This window comes from Pristis pectinata, chromosome 6, assembly GCF_009764475.1.
Source record: "Pristis pectinata isolate sPriPec2 chromosome 6, sPriPec2.1.pri, whole genome shotgun sequence".
In the NCBI taxonomy this organism is placed as follows: domain Eukaryota; kingdom Metazoa; phylum Chordata; class Chondrichthyes; order Rhinopristiformes; family Pristidae; genus Pristis; species Pristis pectinata.
In genome coordinates, this window is record NC_067410.1 from 57,433,390 (window position 1) to 57,453,172 (window position 19,783).

Sequence of the window (19,783 nt, forward strand, 5' to 3'; positions counted from 1 at the left end):
TGTCAACAATTCCACCAATCTTCACATCATCCACAAACTTACTGATCTTGCCTCCCACATCCAAGTCATCACAGATATTACAAACAGCAAGGGTCCCAGCACTGATTCTTTGGGACACCATTGGTCATAGGCATCCAATTGCTAAAATAATCCTCTATCATCACCCTGTCTCCTAATAGCCAAGCCAAATTAAACTGGATTCAGTTTACCAACTTCCGAATCCCATGGGCCCTAACCTTTTGAATTAGTCTCCCATGTAGTACCTTGTCAAAGACTATAATAAAGTCCATGCAAATCACATCTACTGCCCTGATCAATATACTTTGTTACTTCTTCGAAGAATTCAATCAAATTGGGTAGACCCAAGGGATTTGCCCTTGACAAAGCTGTTCCAAGTGATCATTAATCCTCTCCCTCAGATTTCTTTACAGCATCTTCCCTACCACTGATGATAGAGAACTGGAAAGCAAATAGAGAACAGGACAGTTCAAAACTTCGAGTATCCCCTATCTCGAAACAAGGAGAAACTTGGCACAGGTCTATGGGTTATTTATTTTAAAACCCAAATCATTCAGCACAATTCACTTTAAACACAAAAAGCTAGTGATCACTCTACAAGAATAACTTTACTATGACTCTATTTTGTCTTTGGAGTCCAGAGTCATACAACATGGAAACAGGCCCTGCAGCCCAACTCGTCCACGTGGATTGTGTTGCCTAGCAAGCTAGTCCCACCTGCCCATGTTGGCCCATAGCCCTCTAAACCACTCCTATCCATGTATTTATTTAGATGGCTTTTAAATGTTATTAATGTGCCTGCCTTGGAATGCAAGAAACAAGAGATTTTGATTAATAACAACTGTACTATACTTGCACGGCCTTGTCATGTAACAGGGCACTGGCTTTGGGGCCCCATGGAAACAATTTCAAAACATTCCGCCAAAAAGCTTCCAAAAATGGTAGTTCAGACAAAAAAAAAATCATAAATTATGTTCATCTGGAAAATATGGAAACCATGCAACCCATTTGACATCAACAACTGTAAGGATATATCAACAGATTACTTAAAACATTACCTTCAGAAAGTAACATCTGGAAAATTGCAACAATTCTAAAGAAACTTTAAAGATACTTTGGGACTCTGCCTTCCTGTTATTTCTGCATTCTCTCTTAATGGCGCAATAAATTCCATATAAAATTCAGCAGGAACAAAGCAAATGAAGAAGAGGATAATGCAAATGGCAAATTAGATTACGTACACAAAAAAATACAGTAAAGCAGAAAACTCATTTATCTTGTTTATTTTTTTTGATATATATATATATAAAATTACACAAATTACCAAAAAAACCCCAATGCATCTGTGATGCACTCACAAAACCAATTATTTTTCAATAGATAATGAATCTTGCAAACACCAATTTGCAAACCTGCTGCAATTCATTTTATATCAGTGACCCATGTTCTCACTAGTAATGCAAGAAAGGAGCACCAGAAGTCAGATTCAGAACAGACATACACAGTTCTGAAGTCGCCCTGTATCAATGGTTTTCATCATTTTGGCACAGAACAAGTTATTGGCAACTGACAAACACAGGTGAAGGTGGTACACTATCTCCCATTTTTGATTAAATCAACTCAACTCCAGAGGTAACACTGCTGCTCACAACATCTCTATTTATGCTTTAATGACACTAAGCTGGACCAAAAAAAATTTGAGCATTTACCACGGCTATACTGCTTCCAACTCTGGTCCCTAACACAGTGACAAAACCGCCCACGTCCATCACCCCTGATTGCATGGAACACAAGAGAATATAGCTAGATGCCAAGTAATCTTATTAACAAAAGCGTCACATTGCAATATGAAAACAGACAATGATTCCATTCAGTTTCTTCTGCTGGCCAAGTTTAATACATATACCCATTATTAAACAGCAAACATTGAGATAATGGTCTAAAGAGCATATGGGATCCTGACATCATAGGGGTACAGAGAAGTACAACAACAAAATTCATGGCAAAACTTTCCAGTCACAAGTGGAGTACTGAGTCTAGTCCAGTCCTGAACACTATTTCAGGAAAGATCATAAGGTCTTAGAGAGGGGGCTAAACAGATTTACCAAAATGATTACAGAGATGAGGGACTTTAGTCTTGTGGCTACACGGGAGATGGGAGTTGTTCCCCTTGGAACTGAGGAGTTGGTAGAGAATCTAATGGAGGCATTCAAAATCATGAAGGGGCTAGACAGTAACTGGAGAGACACTGTTCCCATGGTTGTTGGGTCAAGAAGCAGCAGTCACTGAATGAAGGTACTTGGCAAAAGCAGAAGTGACACAAGAAAAACTAATTTTTAAAAATGCAGCATAGTTAGGGTTATTGTAGAGGGAGATATGGATGCACATTTAATCATGGCACTCAAAAAGTACTTGAAGGAAAAGAAACTGAGGGGTTCTGGTAGATGATAGGAGCATGAGATTAGTTGGAATGCTCTTGCTCACAGCAGGCATCGATTCAATGGGACAAATGGCTCTTTTTGTGCTACAACCTGTGATACTGATTCATGCTTCCTTTTCTCCCTATTCTACACACTTCCCTCCTATGGAATCTCCATCACCCTACATGGGATAATTATGGAAGTCACACTGCAGCCCCATTCTTATCTATACTCCAATGATGAGGAATAATTAGCCCATTCAGTTCTTCCCACTCTACCCAAATTCATTACAATTCCATGTATGATTAATTTTTAAAAAATAAAATGCAAGCCTCATTTAAGACTTTATTTAAAATTTAACTTGCTTAGTAACTCCAGCCCATGGCTCCCAATTAACACTTAATAGAAAGCTGCAAAGGCTTTTATACAGATCAGACAGCATATGGAAAGAACATGGACTTACTGAGCACAAGGCTTGAATTTAACATTACTATGAGAATTGAACAGAAAGTAACTTTCAATTCTGCTAACAATGCACAGCTAGTCATCCTCCTCAATTTTGCACTAGACACTGCTGTTCAGCCATTGCTCCTGTAAAATGACCAAAAGCTCTTACAATCTACGTCAACCCATTATGATTTCTGCAATGTTTTAGCCAACCTGGATATCCAAAGCAGTGTTAGCCATTGAAATTCCAGTTGCTGAAAGACAGGTACCAGCAATGTACTGACAACTGAAAGGTAAGGGAGCAATGTTAAATTCAAGCTCTGTAACAAATTTTAGTCATAATTAGATCAATTATTATTTTTAATAAGGATTATCTTCTTGTACCCACCCCAATGACAATAATGAGAATGAGATGCCATTTAGATTTCATCTACTTTATAAAAAAATCATGAAAAGGTGATTATTGTTTTAATGCAAAATTAGTATTTGATATGTAACTCCGAGTTAGCACTTGCATGTAGACATTTAGTTAAAAAAAAAGATACAAATTTAGACAAGGAACACAACTCACTGGACATCCTGCACCTATACTGTACAGGTCCGACCATCTGTCTAGGGACAAGGCACTTTGAGAAACATAAACAACAAAGGATGTTCTGGCTCACAGGTTGAGATTCAAAGACAGATGCACTAAAAGCCACAACCAGTTAATATATTCTTGAGGAACTTAGAGCCTGGAATTGGCCTGAAAGGGAAGGCACAGGACTTGGCACTCCAGGAAGGGGTGTGATGTCCTAGTTATTGAAGATGGGGAGCAGGAGGAAAGCAAAACAAAAATAGTGTTGGATCATTTAATGCCCATCACCAAGCAGCAATCCTGCTAGTACCCATTACAGTCTCAATACTCAATCACCATAATGGGGAATTGTTTACTGATGCAGGCACAATCACACATCAGTGCTAAAAGGTTGGGCATCTAACATCAGTTTTCAACAAGACTCTTCCAATACATACCTAGTTATACCCTCATTTTCCATCAGCCTGGTTGATCTCCTGACTATATAAAATAGAATATCTCCATTTTGTGACATAGATACAAATAAAACAAATGCACATAACTGGAAGATAAAAAAGGGAAAACATAACCAATTCAGCATCACCAATTCCAAATTTTAACAATGGTTCCTTATTCTACTTTGCACTTTCCTGGAGATTGAAGCATTAACCTTCACCACACCATCAAAATGCTCAATGGTCTCCAAAAATTACAGATCCAACTGAAAGGTCACATCTACTCATTCAACACATTTACCAGCAATATGCACATTATGTCTATGCCAGAGCTGGATTTCACCATTAGAAAAGTGCAGATTTGTTGGTCTCCCATTAACATTTGAAGCACTGGCGTGAGCATCTACTAAAAGTTATTTGATAGCATTTATTCAGGGGCACTGTAGTGATCTTTAGTAAGAAAACTCAGCACAAGTACTTTGCCCAGGTGTAGTGTTATTTGCTTTATGATTTAGGTTATAGTTAACTGATTGACTATCACATAAAGGCATTTTTGAAGTTGCATTATATACTGGGAAACCACAGTGTTCCTGCAAATATGTTAAAGTGCGTCAAAATGGAGCTTTTACCAAGAAACCCTTGGAAATAAAACCTTTCCAGGCATCATTTACAGTACCATTTAAAATATTAAAAAGTGCTTGGAGGATGCAATAAAAGGCAACAGGACAAAGAGGGAAACGAGTAAATGGTTTCACATCCCAAAGCTTTGTGGTTTAGAGAAGTGCCTAACAGTAGACCTCATGGAAGCAAATGCAAAACAAAATGATGAACTCCAAACAGCTAGTAATACCAGAATAAAGAAATTCGACATGTATTTTACCTACAGATTCTAAGTGTTTAGAATAATTCAGCAAGTAGGGTAATACAGATAAAGAATATTCTAACTATCCCAGAGCACTGTGTCAGAGATCTTCAGATGTATCCAATGGGCTCACTTGCCTTTTCTCATTTCTAGGAAGAGCTGTGATTGAGTGTGGTGATACTGTTCCTGTTTTCTTGCTTTACAGGACAAGATGACAATGTAGTGGTTGGTTCATGAGTCAGGTGAAGCTTTCTTCCTACAAGCCCCCAATATCTCCATAGTTCTTTTGTGTTCCTCTTTTCCTAGTAATCAACAGCCAGAAATATCATGATGCAACTCTGAAGAGTGTGTTTTTTTTCCCCCATTCATTCATGGAATATGGCCATTGCTGTCAGTATTTATTGTCCATCCCCAATTGCCCCCAAAATCTGGGTCAACCATATCATTGGCTCCAGAGTTGCATATAGTCCAGACTGGGCAAGGGCAGCAAATTTCCTTCTCTGAAGATCAGCGAACCAGATGGGGTTTTATGGCAATCTAATAGTTTTATGGTGTGTGGGGCGGGTCTCAACCACAGAACCACAACAGGCCAAATGGATTGCTGCCAGCTTAAACAGCTCTATCATTACATTTCCAAGCAACTTTGAACAAACATTGGTCAGGATTTCAATCCTTGTCAATACCTCAGGAAGAGGTTCAAATGTTGGTGCCAATTAGTAAATTTAATGACACTTTCTGACCTGTTCCTGACACAGAACAGGTGATGATGCAAAAGTGCAGTTGCCAAGACTGGTAAACAACCTTTTACAGCTACCGTCTCCTCAAAAAGCTAGCTTTTCATTCAACTAGTTATGTTAACAACCAAAATTAATTAGTGCTTAGAAGTATCGCATCTTTCGACAAGTGTGCCCTCTTACGTCATTTTCTAAACTATGACAACAGTAAAACTGAGAACTTGCAAGTAGCTTTAATATAGACAGCATCCCAAGGTGGTCCACAGAAAGGATAAATATAAATGGAGGGAAAAAAAGGAACACAGGCTGTACCAAAGTGAGAGAAAATTACTAAAAGCTGATAAGTTGAGACGATTTTAAAATGTGGAGAGAAATCAATCCAGAGGGATGGAGAGAGTCAGGCAGAGATGGCCAAATACGTGCCACCACTACTGGAATGGAGGGGGGATGAACGCATAAAAGCACCTGAGTCAGAAAAGCAGGAGGATACGAGGAGGGACATCGAGGTAGTTTAAAATATCAATGTTCATATGCCGCGTTTACTAGGGATCAAGGATGAATGGTAGAAGGACCAGTACTACAAGATGGGAATTGGAGAGAAGAATTTCAAACAAGTTGGGGTTAGCAGAGGTACATAATGGGAGGAAAACAGCAGCACCCAGGGTGAAATTGGATAAATACAGGGGTGGGGAAAAGTATGGATTAAACTTCTGATGAGCATGAAAGGTATGAAATATTGTGGTAGAAGTACACTGTAGTGTTTAGTCAAATTGGGGGCTTCTAACTCAGCTCCGGTTTGAAAAATGATGTCAAAAGGTTCACCTAAGCCAGAGGCCAAGAAGCAGAAACTAGACAAGTAGCAAAAGTGCAGTTAAGTTGGAGGTAAACACCTACTGCTTCACTGCCCTGGGTAATCAGAGGGGCAACATTTTGCCTTGCATCTATGACCTGACGTTAGATTGATGGGCTCAGAGTTGGAGTCATGGAAAAGAGCCACCAACGCACACAGTGAGCTTCCATCTCATACAAAATATTTAACTTCCTTGGCATATTCAAGTTTCCATTAAATGAAGTTTTCTACATATTAGAATTCCTATCTACTCGTGTCATGTATTGAAATTAGCCCATACTTGGCATTTGATTTGTAAGCGTGCTCCACAATATTTAACCACTGACCAATTCCCCATCAGCTGCATCATTACATAAAGAAAGTTTTTTTTTAAAAAGATAAGTTTAGCTTGGGTATATCAATTCCACAGAAGTCTATCCAACAGCCCACTACTGTCTATAAAGTTCTGTGTGCCCCAAGCTCCACCAATACAGCACTTGCCATAGACAACTTCACAGCATTTTGGATGTATTTTGCACTTTAACAAAAAGCTATGCAACAATGTCAGTTGGCAACTTTATATAAAAAAATTATATAATTATATAAAGAACTAGTTTTGTTTCAGAGTACAAATGCATATACATAGTGTCAATGTTCCAGTTACTAAAGCACTGGAGAGACCATTGGACCTGTTGCCAAAACCTTACATGAACAGAATACTTCTAAAATGTTGTGCAAAAGGCTGGTCCAAGTGCTCAAAACTTTCAAACATAAGGCAAAGAGAGTAAACTACCCTGGGAATGTTTTGATTTAATACTATCCTTTCGATAGTCATGATTTTTTTTTTTGATTTTGTGGTCATCCAAACCTAGGAATCAAAGCAACAGTCATTAAAGTGAATTTAGTGTCTCGTACCAAATCAGTAATTTCCTGCCCTGAATGCACTAGACGTGCACCAGTGTAGAGAAATAATTTAATTCAAACTGCCCCTTTCCTCCTGCTCTCCAAGTGTACAGCCATTAACCTCATTCTTGAAACTGAATGTGAAATTATTGGTGGCGACCTGTGCAAAGGGGTTACTATAAAAGAAATTGCCATCAAGGGGGGCTCCGCTGTCCGAATCCCATGACCCGGACTCACTACTGGTTGAGTCTTCTGTTGTGGTGGGAGGGTAACTCAGTTGTTCAAGCTGATCAATCACATCACCAAACTGAAAAGCAGAACTGGACTCTGAGCGCACAGAATACGTGGGAAAATTCACCATGGAACTGGCTTCAGACTGATTGCCTGAATTGGCCATCCTGAACAACGTTGTGTCAGGTAAGCCATTGAGTCCAAGGTTGGTCAATGAGCTGCTCTGCGACCGATTGTTCAGTAGAGAACTTGTCTCCGATTTGCTATAGCGCCCATGAAACCGATTGGCTTGTGCTTTTACCTCAAAGAGGTCAACTGTGTCAATTGGTCGACCATTGCCATTGAGATCACTCTCACCTTCAAATTCATGGTCATCCTCTGAACCCAGCTCCATATTATCATTGACATACTTAGTTGGGCTGCATTCACAGCTTAGATTTCCCAAGCTGGAGTTCACCACCAGTGAACCTGCTGGTTGATGGTAACTAATGGATCCCTTTGCACCATTCCCAAGCCCATGGTAACATGGTGAAAATGCTTCTGAGCCACCAGCAAAAAAAGAAATCTCAGCTGGGTCATCATCAATAAACTCTTCAGTAAATTGCAACTGAGCGTTTGTCAATGTGAAAATTGGCACTGCCCTTCCCCGAAGCTGGTTAACATTGTTCTCAGTAATAAATATACCTGTGGCACAGTCATCCTCATCATTGTCATTTCTCTGAATGAGCTTCCCATCACTAACATTGTCTTCTCTAATTAAACCACTACCCTCATCGTAACCCGAGGAGGAGCGGCTGCAGCTGCCTGCAGCTTCAGCAACAGAACCTTGCAAGGAGATTGGCGAGGGCTGAGTGGAAGTCTTCCATGTCTCTTCCATCGCTGGACCCATCTTCATGTCTGATGGAGGTTTCTGAGGGGAATGCTTGTTGATCAGGAGTACGTTGCTGTCATCCTGGTGGATGGGCCGGCTGTCTGCAGCAGCCTTGTATGCAGACTGGACGGACTGAAAGGAAGCAGCAGCTGAGGAGGGAGAGCCTGGAACCTCCACACCTTCAGTGAATGATAAACTCTGGTGGGGTGAAGAAAACGATGCAGGGCGATCAGCATTTGCCCATTTTCAAAATAATCAAAACTATTCATTTACAAAAGAAAACACTTCCTGCTTCTCATCTCAGTGTACTATTATGTAAAACAGACCAGACAGATAACTCATTGTTTCAATATATTACCTTGGGAGATAAATTTCAAGGGAAATCAATCAAAACCAAATGACACCCATTGTCAACTAATAAAAACAGCAGCATTTAGTACTTGTACCTAATTGCCCTTAAGGTGGTGGAGAGTCATCTTCTTAAAGCATTGCAGTGCCAATGGTAAAAGTGCTCTCAAGTTAGTATTAGATGGAAATTTACAAGATTGTTAACCAGGCAGCAGAGATGGAACAGGGATACATTTCCATGCTTGGATGGTGTGCAACATGGAAGGTGGTGGTGTTCGCATACACCCCTGCTGCCCTTGTCCTTCTAGGTTGTAGAGACTGCAAGTTTTAAAGGCATTTTCAAAGAATTCTTAGCAAGCTGCTGCAGTGTACACTTAGAAAGTGAACACTGCAATAACAATAGGCTGCTGGTAGAGGGAAAATGTTTAAAGTGATGGACATGGGCCAATCAAGCAGGGTGCTGAACTCCAAAATATCACTGATGTATTGAAACAAGTTTGTGTGGCTTTATTCAATTACACTCCTTGGGTCAAAGGATTCAACTGCAGAATTGTCTCCACTGCTTCAACTGTACAAGACCTGCACCCTTTCAAGCCATGAACACAAATGGAATGCTCACTGGAGGAGATAATATCACTGGGAAATGGGAGATGTCTTTGGAAGAAATATCAGTTTTTCTCACTACTGGCTTGCTGATAAAGAGAATTAGAGAGGAACAAGGGTAAAACAATAATTATGGGAATTTCTATCTACATTTAGACTGGGAAAGGCAAATGAACAATAGTGTGGAGGATGAATCCAATGATGAAAATTCATACAGGATGAATTAATGTAGTTTTCTGGAACAAAGGATCAGGCTATTTTGCACTGAGAAACAGTTATTTGAGGATCTTTAGGGAAGGGTGGTCAGAATATGATAGAATATCACATCAAAATTTAAAGCGATTAATTTAATTTGAAACTAGAATCTTTAAGGTAAATCAATTACAAAGGCTTGTGTTGGCTATAAAAGACGGAGAAGCAACAGCTAATGTTAAAGAATTTATATATAGTTTACAAGCAGTCATTTCCTTTTAAAGGACAATAAACACAAGTGGTCTGGTCATGACTATCAGGAGAAGTTAAATACTGTGTTGGATCAAAGGAAAAGGCCACAATCAAAGCAGCAAGCCCAAGAACTGGGAAAATTTCAGAATTCAGCAAAGGAAGACAAAGGCATTGATCAGCAGGGGAAAGTAGAAACAAGCAAGAAAAATAGATTGCGCTTCTACATATACATGAAAAGGAGAGTAGAGTAATGTGGTCCCTTACAGACTGAGAAACTACATAAACATTTTGTATCTTTCTTTCTGGAAAACAAAAAACCTCTCAAAACTCAAATCAATTATGAATGAGCTGAAAGAAATTAGCACCACAAACGAATTAGTACTGGAGAAAGGAATGGGACTGAAAGGTGAGAAATCCCCAGCACCTGATGACACTTAGAAAATAATAATAGGGATGGGTAGATTCAATTAGAAAAGAACCGAGTTTTTTTTTAATGTTATAACTAGTGGAACAGCATAACACAAACCAGTTGGTGTACTTGGTCTTTCAGAAAGCCTTTGATAAGGTGGTACGCAAGAGCATTAAAATTGGAGCACGTGATTGGGAGTAATATACAGTAGTGAATTAGTTAATGGACAGAAAACAGGAATAAAATGGGTCACATTTGTATTTGGAGGCTGTTCTGCAGGGTTCGGTGTTAAGGCCCCAACTGTTCATCATGTATATTTGAATGAAATGATTTGAATGAAGTGAACCAAATGTAATATGTGCAGGCTTGATGATACAAAGTTGGATGACAGTACAGGCTGTAAAGAGTATGCACGGAGACTTCAGCTGTGCAGAGACAGGTTAAGTGAATGGGCAAGAAAATGGCAGGTGGAATACAATGTGGAGGACTGTGAGGTCATCCACTTTAGTAGAAAAGATAGAACTGGAGCATTTTTAAGTGAGAAAAGATGTTGGTGTTCAGAAGCATCTAATGTGGTGGTCCAATATCCATCTAGGAAGGCAAATGATATGTTGGTCTTTAACACAAGAGGGTTTGAGTACAAAAGTAGATAATTACATTGGACCCAGAGAACCTGCATCTGGAATATGGTTTACAAGTCTGCTTTCCCCACCCAAGGAATTATAAATTTGCAGCAGAGGGGAATGCAGCCAAAGTTCACTAGATTGATTCTGAGACTGGACAGTTTGTCCTCTGAGGAAAGATCAAGCACCCAGAGACTACGCTTGAGTTTTAAAAAAAACAAACTCTCTCACTGAAATGTTAAAGCTTTTTTTTAAAAAGCTGAGTTCAATAGGGTAGATGTAGGGTTGATAATATTCCCCTGGCTGGGGTAAGTTGAAACATGAGTCAGAGACTCAAAATTGGGGATCAGTCAGTCAGGATAAAGATAAAAAGAAATGCCTTCACCCAGAGGGTTGTGAATCTTTGGAATGCTCTAAGCTGTGGAGGTCTAGTCATCAAGTATATTCAAACCACATAGTGATATATTCATTTTTAATATATAATGGGAATCGAGATATAGGGTTGGAAAATAGTAAAAGATCAGCCAATCTTAATGGATGATAGAGCAGGAATGAACGGCCAAATAGCCTACCCCCACTTCTGTTATGTTACAGCAACTACTTGGATCATTGTCAATACTACTTACTATTTGGGCTGCAAACTCAACAAGAAGCTGGAAGGGGTAATTGGGATAAAGTATAATGGGTACTTAATGGTCAACATGGTATGTGGGCTGAAGAGCCACCTTAAATGATGTATAACTACGACTCCAACCCAGATTATGTGACAGCATATGAGAAATCATTTAGTAAGCATTCCATTATCGAAATGCACATAAATGCCCAGCACACACCTGCCGCCACCCACTCCCCACAAATGTTAAAGCACCACAAGACTGACCTGTTTTGGCACGTCTACGGTCAAAGTCCGAGCTGGGACTCGTGCTCTGCTGTGCCGCCTGAAGAACAGAGAGTATTCAGTAAGGACTGGAGTAGAAAAACACTGCACCAGACATCTCAGTTTTTTTTAATTAAAACACTCATTTGAATGTAAACAATTGTGCAATGCAAGTAGAAAGCAAAAGTAAAAGCAAATGAAGCAGATGAAGTACCAGTACAGAAGAGCAGGGAAGAAAATACCATGTTCAGCTCCCCTCACAAACTACATTGTATGTTGGACTTCCAACCAACTTCAACTGGCAACCAACAGAAGTTAATTTTACTTCAGATGGGTGCCTAATGCCAGAGACTGGATTTCAGCCTTTTCTAAATACCAAAGATTATCTTACTTTTTCTTACTTTTAATTCACTTTTGAAGTCTTAATCGGCTACCAGAGCCAGAGTACATTACTTACTTTCTACTAGAATACAAATATTGCTTCAAGTTTACCTTGAGTGAATTAGACATTATACAATACTTTTATTGTTCTATCAGAAGATACTGCTGACAATGCCCATCCTAATTACCCCTGAAATGAGGTAGTCAAGAGTCAACTACATTGGTGGCCTGAAGCTGGTCATGCACAGGCCAGACTGAAAGACATTAGTGAACCAGATGAGCTTTTATAGTTACTTTTACTGTGACTAATTTTCAAAAATTAATTTTTATCTACTTGATGTCATAATGGGATTTGAACTCATCGATGGTCCAGAATGCTGGCTGTTAGTCCAGCAATCACCTACTACTATACCCCCTGTACCCACTACACGCCCAAATCACCTTGGGTTAACAGTCACTTATTTCCACCAAAGACACTGTCATATTATGCAATGTCTGTAACATTACCAGAGCACTCTAGCTGATTTATTCTATAGAAAATGAGTCATTATAATAATAGCACATGAATGACAAAGAAAACAGTGTTGAAATTAATGTCACTAAACCCAAAAGGTAAAGCACATGTCTAATCATTATCAAAGTGAATCCTCAAACTTCCAGCTCACCAAATCTGCAAAACATCAGAGCAAAAACAATAATTAACATTGGTAGCATTCCTGACCACAACCAGCTCGCCATCCAAAAGGCAATTAATTAGAGTTGAAACAACAAAGGCAGGAGGGAGACTAGACACATTTCATCAGGCTCACAGACAGTCTGAAGACAGTGAAGACCTCAGGGATGCTTGCAGAAATTTGATGGTGGCAAATACATCTGCAGAGATAAGAGGGGGAAAAGCTGATAACTACAACTGGCACCTGCCTAAGGCAGCGCTGACCTCCAAGGAACAGAAACCACTGCCCCAGGTCAGATGTCAAAACATCACTTCATTCATTTCCCAGTCAACCTACCTACACAATATCAATCAAATCAGGATCTATTAAAAATGAAAGTTGAAAACAATTTCAAATACGCCTTCCAGTGATGAGAAATAGAAAAAATTTAAGAAATCAAAGCAAGCCATATATTGTGGAGCTGCTACAACCAATTCAGTAAAATAATATAATTTGCAGAATTATTCTTTGATGTTCATCACTGCAATGATGAAGCTGAACAAAACATTATCCCACTGTAGGTTTAGTACAGCACAGCAATAGTTAATGAGCTCCTAAAACATCTGATCTGCAAAGCTGCTTATGGCAAGTATTCCACTGTTCCCGCTCATTAGTAGAGACATGCAGCTCCCATTGAAATAGTCAATAGCTAAGGTCTCTTCAATTTTGACACTTTTTAAAGAAACTCCCCTTGCATCATTACATGCAAAATGATACACAAACCATTGGAATTAATTAAAACAATCTCTACACTTTATTAGGACTTTATTCCTTGGAGCGTAGAAGAATAAGGGGAGATTTGATAGAGGTTTACAAAATTATGATGGTATAGAGTAAATGCGAGTAGGCTTTTTCCACCTGGATTAGGAGAGATAAGTACAAGAGGACATGGCTTTAGGGTGAAAGGGGAAAGGTTTAGGGGGAACTTCTTCACTCAGAGTGGTGGGAGTGTGGAACGAGCTGCCATCTGACGTGGTAAATGCTGCTCCCTCTCAAGCTTTAAGAATAAATTGGATAGATACATGGATGGGAGAGGTCTGAAGTGTTATGAACTGGGTGCAGGTAAATGGGACTAGTGGTATAAAGTTTCGGCACAGACTAGAAGGGCCAAATGCCCTGCTTTCTGTGCTGTAGTGTTCTATGTTCTATGGTTCTAAGTATTATTCCCCCATCTGTAAATTTTTATATACCCATCACTACCCTGACTGGACAGATGATAGATCCTGGCAGCTGTAAAATATACAAGAACAAAATAACTTAAAGAAATTTGCAAGGAATATCAAAACATACGTTTTTACAGTTATCAGTAAAACAGCACAGTCAAAAACAATGTGAGATCATTGAAAAATAATACAAATGAAATATAAAAACAGCATACATGTTTACATAGCAATATTTACAATATAGGTGCAGAAATAGCATGGTTGATATGCGGTGGACACCAATGTGGAATCGGGGAGAAGAATGAAAGCAAATTATCAATTAATAATAACACTAATGAGTGATAAAGTCAAGGACCAGGCAGTGTCCATCAAGTTTTTAAAAGAGGTTAGCCAAGAACATGAGATATACCCTCACTCATCTTACTACATTCACTCAATTCAGTTTAGGTTGGGAGGGCTGGGGATGGTGGAGGACCACAAGGAATTATACACCAATTAGCATAACGTCTTGTGTCTGGAAATTATTGGAATTTAATGGAGTGGGTGAAGCTGGTGCCTCAGAATTCCAGTAGCCCAGGTTATTTCCCTGTGTGGAATTTGCACAGTCTCCCTCTGACTGCGTGGATTTCCCTCAGGTACTCTGGTCTTCTTCCACATCCCAAAACCGTGCAAGTTGGTTGGTCGAGTGGCCATTCTAAAATACCCCTAGTGTACAGAAGTGTTAGAATCTGGGGGTAGTTGATATGGGGAGAATAAAATGGAATTAGCATCGATATACTGTAATGAGCACATGATAGTCAGCGCAAACTTGGTGAGCCGAAAGGTCCGTTTTTGCGCTGTATGACTGTGACTGCAGTGACAGAATGACTGTACACTTTGAAAATCTTCAGCTGATTAAAAAATCCATGCGATTTCTCTTTAAAGGGAAAGGCATGTCAGGTGAACCCAATTACATTTATGAAAGGGTAACAACAAAAAGAGGGAAGAGGTGTGCCTATTTATATGGGCTTACATTAGCCCATACAACCATCAGAAACTGTTAAGTTAAATCTCATGGAAATGAAGGAAATGCATTAACCCATCAGGAAACTGGCTGGAAACCATAGGGATGATTGGCAGGCACTCATTGACAGGATCTGACTAATGGTTTCCCACATCGATCTATGCTGGGCTCAACTACTCACAGTGACATGGCTGGTGGAATGTGAAATCAAAAGGCTCTGTAAATAGGTAGAGTTGTCAGCATTGAAAGTTTACAAAGAAATATTACTTTAATGAACTGCTCGGGCAACCACAAAAAGGAGAAATCAAAGTACTTTCTCAATGCTATAACACAGGGCTGGTCCACAAGGAAATAAGGCTCCATTATTTAAATTCATTAAGACAACAATGTACACTATAGGAAATAATTAAGAAGTATAATGTAGTGCAAACTTTTTATACCTAGAGGACCATCTTAAGAATGACAGGAGGTTATGGTGCAGCCGTACAAAGCACTGGTTAGACCACCCCAGAAGTACTGGAGTTTTGTACATCACAATTTAGAAATAATATATTCGTATTGAGTGGAATATTGCACTAATTTTCTCCAAATGATATCCATTTTTCAAGAATTAAATCATTCAGGGATTGTACATACCAAAGCACGTCCCCTGTTATTTAGAAGACAATGGACTAATTAAAACATTTTCAAGATGAAGGTAAAGGATATTTTTGCTGGAAACTTTTCTGCAGGGGTGGGAAAATGTCTTGGGGATGCAGCCTAAAAAAATAACCTGTACATCCTGGCCCATTTTATCCAAATATATCCAAGGACCATGTAGAATGACACAGGAGTTTGGATAAGAATTCTGTTTTGACTGCATCCTTGCTCTTCAGATGCAATGATGGACTGAGCTGGATCTGGAGAACTTGCCAGCTAATGTCACCAAAATATGACTGAACAGCCATCAGTTTTCCATACCAAACATCAAGGCACCAAAAAAAGTCAAAAGTGCAAGTTAGTGGTTGATCTGCAACTGATTACATTGGACAGAGGAAGAACCTGAGGGGCTCTATGATCTCCTCTTTTCCTTATCATTTGAGTGGCATATTGTGGACAGTCCCTCCTTCGTGTCACACATTGCTGACAAACTAGCTTCTACATAGTCAGGATGCTACAGGAAAGATGCCATTAATCTGGAAAGAGTGTAGAGGAGATTTACAAGGATATTGGTGGGACTTGAGGAACTGAGTTATGAAGAGAGGTTGGGCAGGTTGAGACTTTTTTCACTGGAGCATAGGAGAATGAGGGGTGATCTTATAGAGGTGTATAAATATCATGAGGGGCATAGATAGGGTGAATGTACTCCGTCTTTTTCCTTGGGTTGGGGAATCAAGAACTACAGGGCATAGGTTTAAGGTGAGAGGGGAAAGATTTAATTAGGAACCCAAGGGGCAACTTTTTTCACCCAGAGGGTGCTCAGTGTATGGAATGAGCTGCCAGAGGAAGTGATTGAGACAGGTACGTAAACATTTAAAAAAGGTACTTGGACAGGTACATGGATAGGAAGGGTATGGAGGGATATGGGCCAAACACAGGCAAATAGGACTAGCTTAGATGGGAATCTTGGTTGGCCTGGACCAGTTGGGCCAAAGGGCCTGTTTCTGTGCTGTATGACTACATTCAGTCTCCAATAAAGCAAGTAAACAATTAAGAAACCTTTTGTGCTTTGATTACATTGCTGAAGAGGACACCCTCCATTCTCACCCCAAAAGCAGACATCTTGCTGCATTTATCAGTGGATCATTACATGAACTGCCTAGTACATTAATAGAAACATCACAAGGATTGCAGTTCAAATATGTTTTCAAACCAACTGCAGCAGACAACCAGTCTAGACATTCCTGGATCAGTTGCATCTCAATATAAAATCCCTCACGTGCTTTGCACTACTAATGCCCCAGACGGTGTAGAATCAGCAGTCTTAAAATGCAAATTAGAGAAGGCTTAATCAGGCAATAACCACAATACCAGTTCTTCCATAGAAAGCTGAAAGCTGCTGCAGCTAATTCTAAACCAAACAGGCTCAATATTTATCAGCAGCAAGTTCTGAAATACATTTCAAGTTTTCTTTAAAAATTCATTTGCCCAGGTTTTGGTAATTTGGTTGATAATCTGCTAAACTAAGAATAGAATGTTTGGTTAGCCAGAGGAACGATAATTGTAACCCAAGCATGATCAAGGTTAACCACAAAAGAACTGTCAGAAAAAGAAATAATGAGGCATTATATCTGCCCAGGAAACCCAAATAAGTTTTAAGGCATTAATAAGGTTTAATTATGCTGAGAGAAAAGTGCTGTTCTGGGATTGAAATGTATTTGGAGATACACTGTTAGCTCTGAAACAAGGATGACTGCATTAATGCAAAAATTGATTCAGGCAGGTGGCAAGAGAGAATTACTCTGTTAAATTACTGAACACTGAGCAAGTGAATTTCAAATGCTGCCTGATCTCCTGGGTGTACTCAGCAATTTTTGTATTTATTTCAGATATCCAGCAGCAGCTGTTTTTTTTTTAATTTTCAACGCAGCATTAATACTCACTTCGTCTGGACAAGTGTATATGGGCAAGAGAATCTGAAATCTGACAGATTCTTGCAATGACCAGAAGAGGGCAGGATGGAGAAACTGCTGAGCTGCAACCCTAGGCACAGAGCATCCAACTTCACCACAAATGCTCCGATAAGCTATCCTCAGTGCTGGAATGAGCCATGGCATAGTGCTAGTGAATGACATTCTGTCAGGGGATATGGTGTGGAAAGAGCCAGAATTTTAATTTAAAATGGGCTAAAACAGGTACAAAGATTAGAAAGATAAACAATTGGTCAACTTTTACCTTTCGTTTTATACCTGCAAGGGAAATGATTTCTGAAAATCTAAAAGTAGTCCAAAAAGGAATTCTTAGAGAAAAAGTACATGAAATGGGCTCACTGGTGCATTTTAATGTGGGTGCTCGGACTTGATTCCTAAGCACTCCTTTATGAAATGAAAAATTCCATCTTTTCTTCCACTAGCCTAATACTTGTGTAAAAGGAAATCATTCAGAATTTTCACCAAACATGAAAGACTGAAATCTAATTAGGGTACAGCAGCAAATAAAAGCTCAGGATGAAATATTAGGGATAGTAGAGTCATGGAATACTTGGTAAAACTAAAAATGAGCAGAGCTTAGTGAAACAGAGATCATGCCACACAAATTCAGAGATCAAGTAAAAAAACAAGTAAATATGCAAGTTAGACAGAACTGAAGAACAATATTTAAACACAAGTATTAAACAATACTCAAATTGTATTATAGATTGGGGTAAAAATTTCACTAAGACTTAACATGGACAGACTATTGCTGGTTGAACATCCAATACTTTACAATGGAGCTGGACTGAATGTTGAGATCAAAAGATGGATTGAATAGTTTTCAGAATAAGCATTCAGGACTCGTGTGAAAAGTAGGAGATGGACAGATGATAATTGGGTGAGCACAATCACCAGGTATGGAATTTGGATCTAAAGAGTTTGAGAAGCCTTTCTTCAATCTACATATACTTAAGGTGCTCAGGGTAGGAGAGTGAGGTGGGGAGGGTGGGGGCAGGGAAGAAAAAAAGTCAGGCCTAGTGAATATTATTCATTGAAATAATGGCTGGGTGTTTGAAGTCGACTTAAGCCTTTTACAGTTAAAACATTTAAAGATTTGTCCAGTTTGAATGTGTCAAAGGTAATGGAATAAGCACGTCTCTGAACATGGATCAGACATCCTATTGTAAAACAGGATTGACATGTGACCCCCATGTCTCAATATTGTGTTTGAGAAGCACAAATTATTTGGCAGCTGAAGGAAAGCAAAGTTATTCAAGTTCACTGATCTCAGCAATCTGGACAGGGGAGGTCACCATTCAAGAACACATGACTAAAATAAAAAAACAATTCAAAAAGATTGGAAAATTGGCTTGAGAACCAACAAATGTTGAGGAAGATGAAGGGTTAAATGATAATGGTACTAAGCAATGAGAATGCAAGGTACTTTACATGAGACAGCAAGAATGTCATTTGGAGATATTGGTGGACCATTTGCCAAAAATATAAATAATGTGCAAGAAAACTGAACTACTAGAACACAGAGTTGAGGAAATAAAGCATACTTCCCAGGATGTGTCAATTTATAAGGAATGTTATGCTTCTAAAAAGGTACTGTTTTCACAGTAGTTTTTCTTGGGAAAAACTAAAAGGAATGCTAAATTTGAATTATGAAAGACAGTGGATAATAGTGGGATGCATGGTGTGGGCAAGTACCCTGACGGTAAAAGACAAGTTATTGTACTTTATTCAGCCTTACATTCTAACAGAGAGATACACAGGTTTAATATTTAAGTTTATAAAGGTGGTGGTGAATACATGAAGCGGACAATCTGATGAGACTATGAAGATAGACGTGGAGTTGGGATCATTCTTAACTAAAGGAATGAGACACGGGATTAAGTGATGAATGCTTCCATAATAGATTGCAATGACCTGTTCTGGTATATAAAAAATGAAACAAAAAGTTTCACTCATTAGATATCCACAAAAGTTAAACAAGGCAAAGGTTAAATTCTGGTAAAAAAAACAGACACAGTGTATTCCATGTCAATGCTTTTTTAAAAAATATCAAAAGGGAAGTACTAAATCACTGCTGAAATATTTATCAAAATACAACAGTCCAACTTCAGCACATCATCATCTTAGAGTCAATGCCAAGATAGAGACAGATAGCAGATGTGAGCCAAGTTTCCATTAAATGATGTAGAAAGGCTTCTGTTCCGATATCAATCTGTACTACATATTGATCCAAATACAACCATATAGGTAATGTGTTAACTAT

The 19,783-nt window shown here is 39.1% G+C and overlaps 1 protein-coding gene across 4 annotated transcripts in view; it reads right to left on the bottom strand.

Moving 5' to 3' along the window:
• Positions 1–19,783, bottom strand: part of farp2 (FERM, RhoGEF and pleckstrin domain protein 2) — a 167,207-nt gene that overhangs the window by 80,570 nt on the left and 66,854 nt on the right. For all 4 annotated transcript variants that reach the window (XR_007956466.1, XM_052017603.1, XM_052017602.1 and 1 more), the window contains exons 12-13: positions 11,634–11,691; positions 8,281–8,524 (exon numbers count right to left, since the gene is read on the bottom strand). Coding sequence is in view for 3 of the 4 variants with exons in the window: in XM_052017603.1 (XP_051873563.1) it covers positions 8,281–8,524; positions 11,634–11,691 (302 nt within the window). In the remaining variant the exon portion in view is untranslated. The remainder of the gene's footprint in view (positions 1–8,280; positions 8,525–11,633; positions 11,692–19,783) is intronic.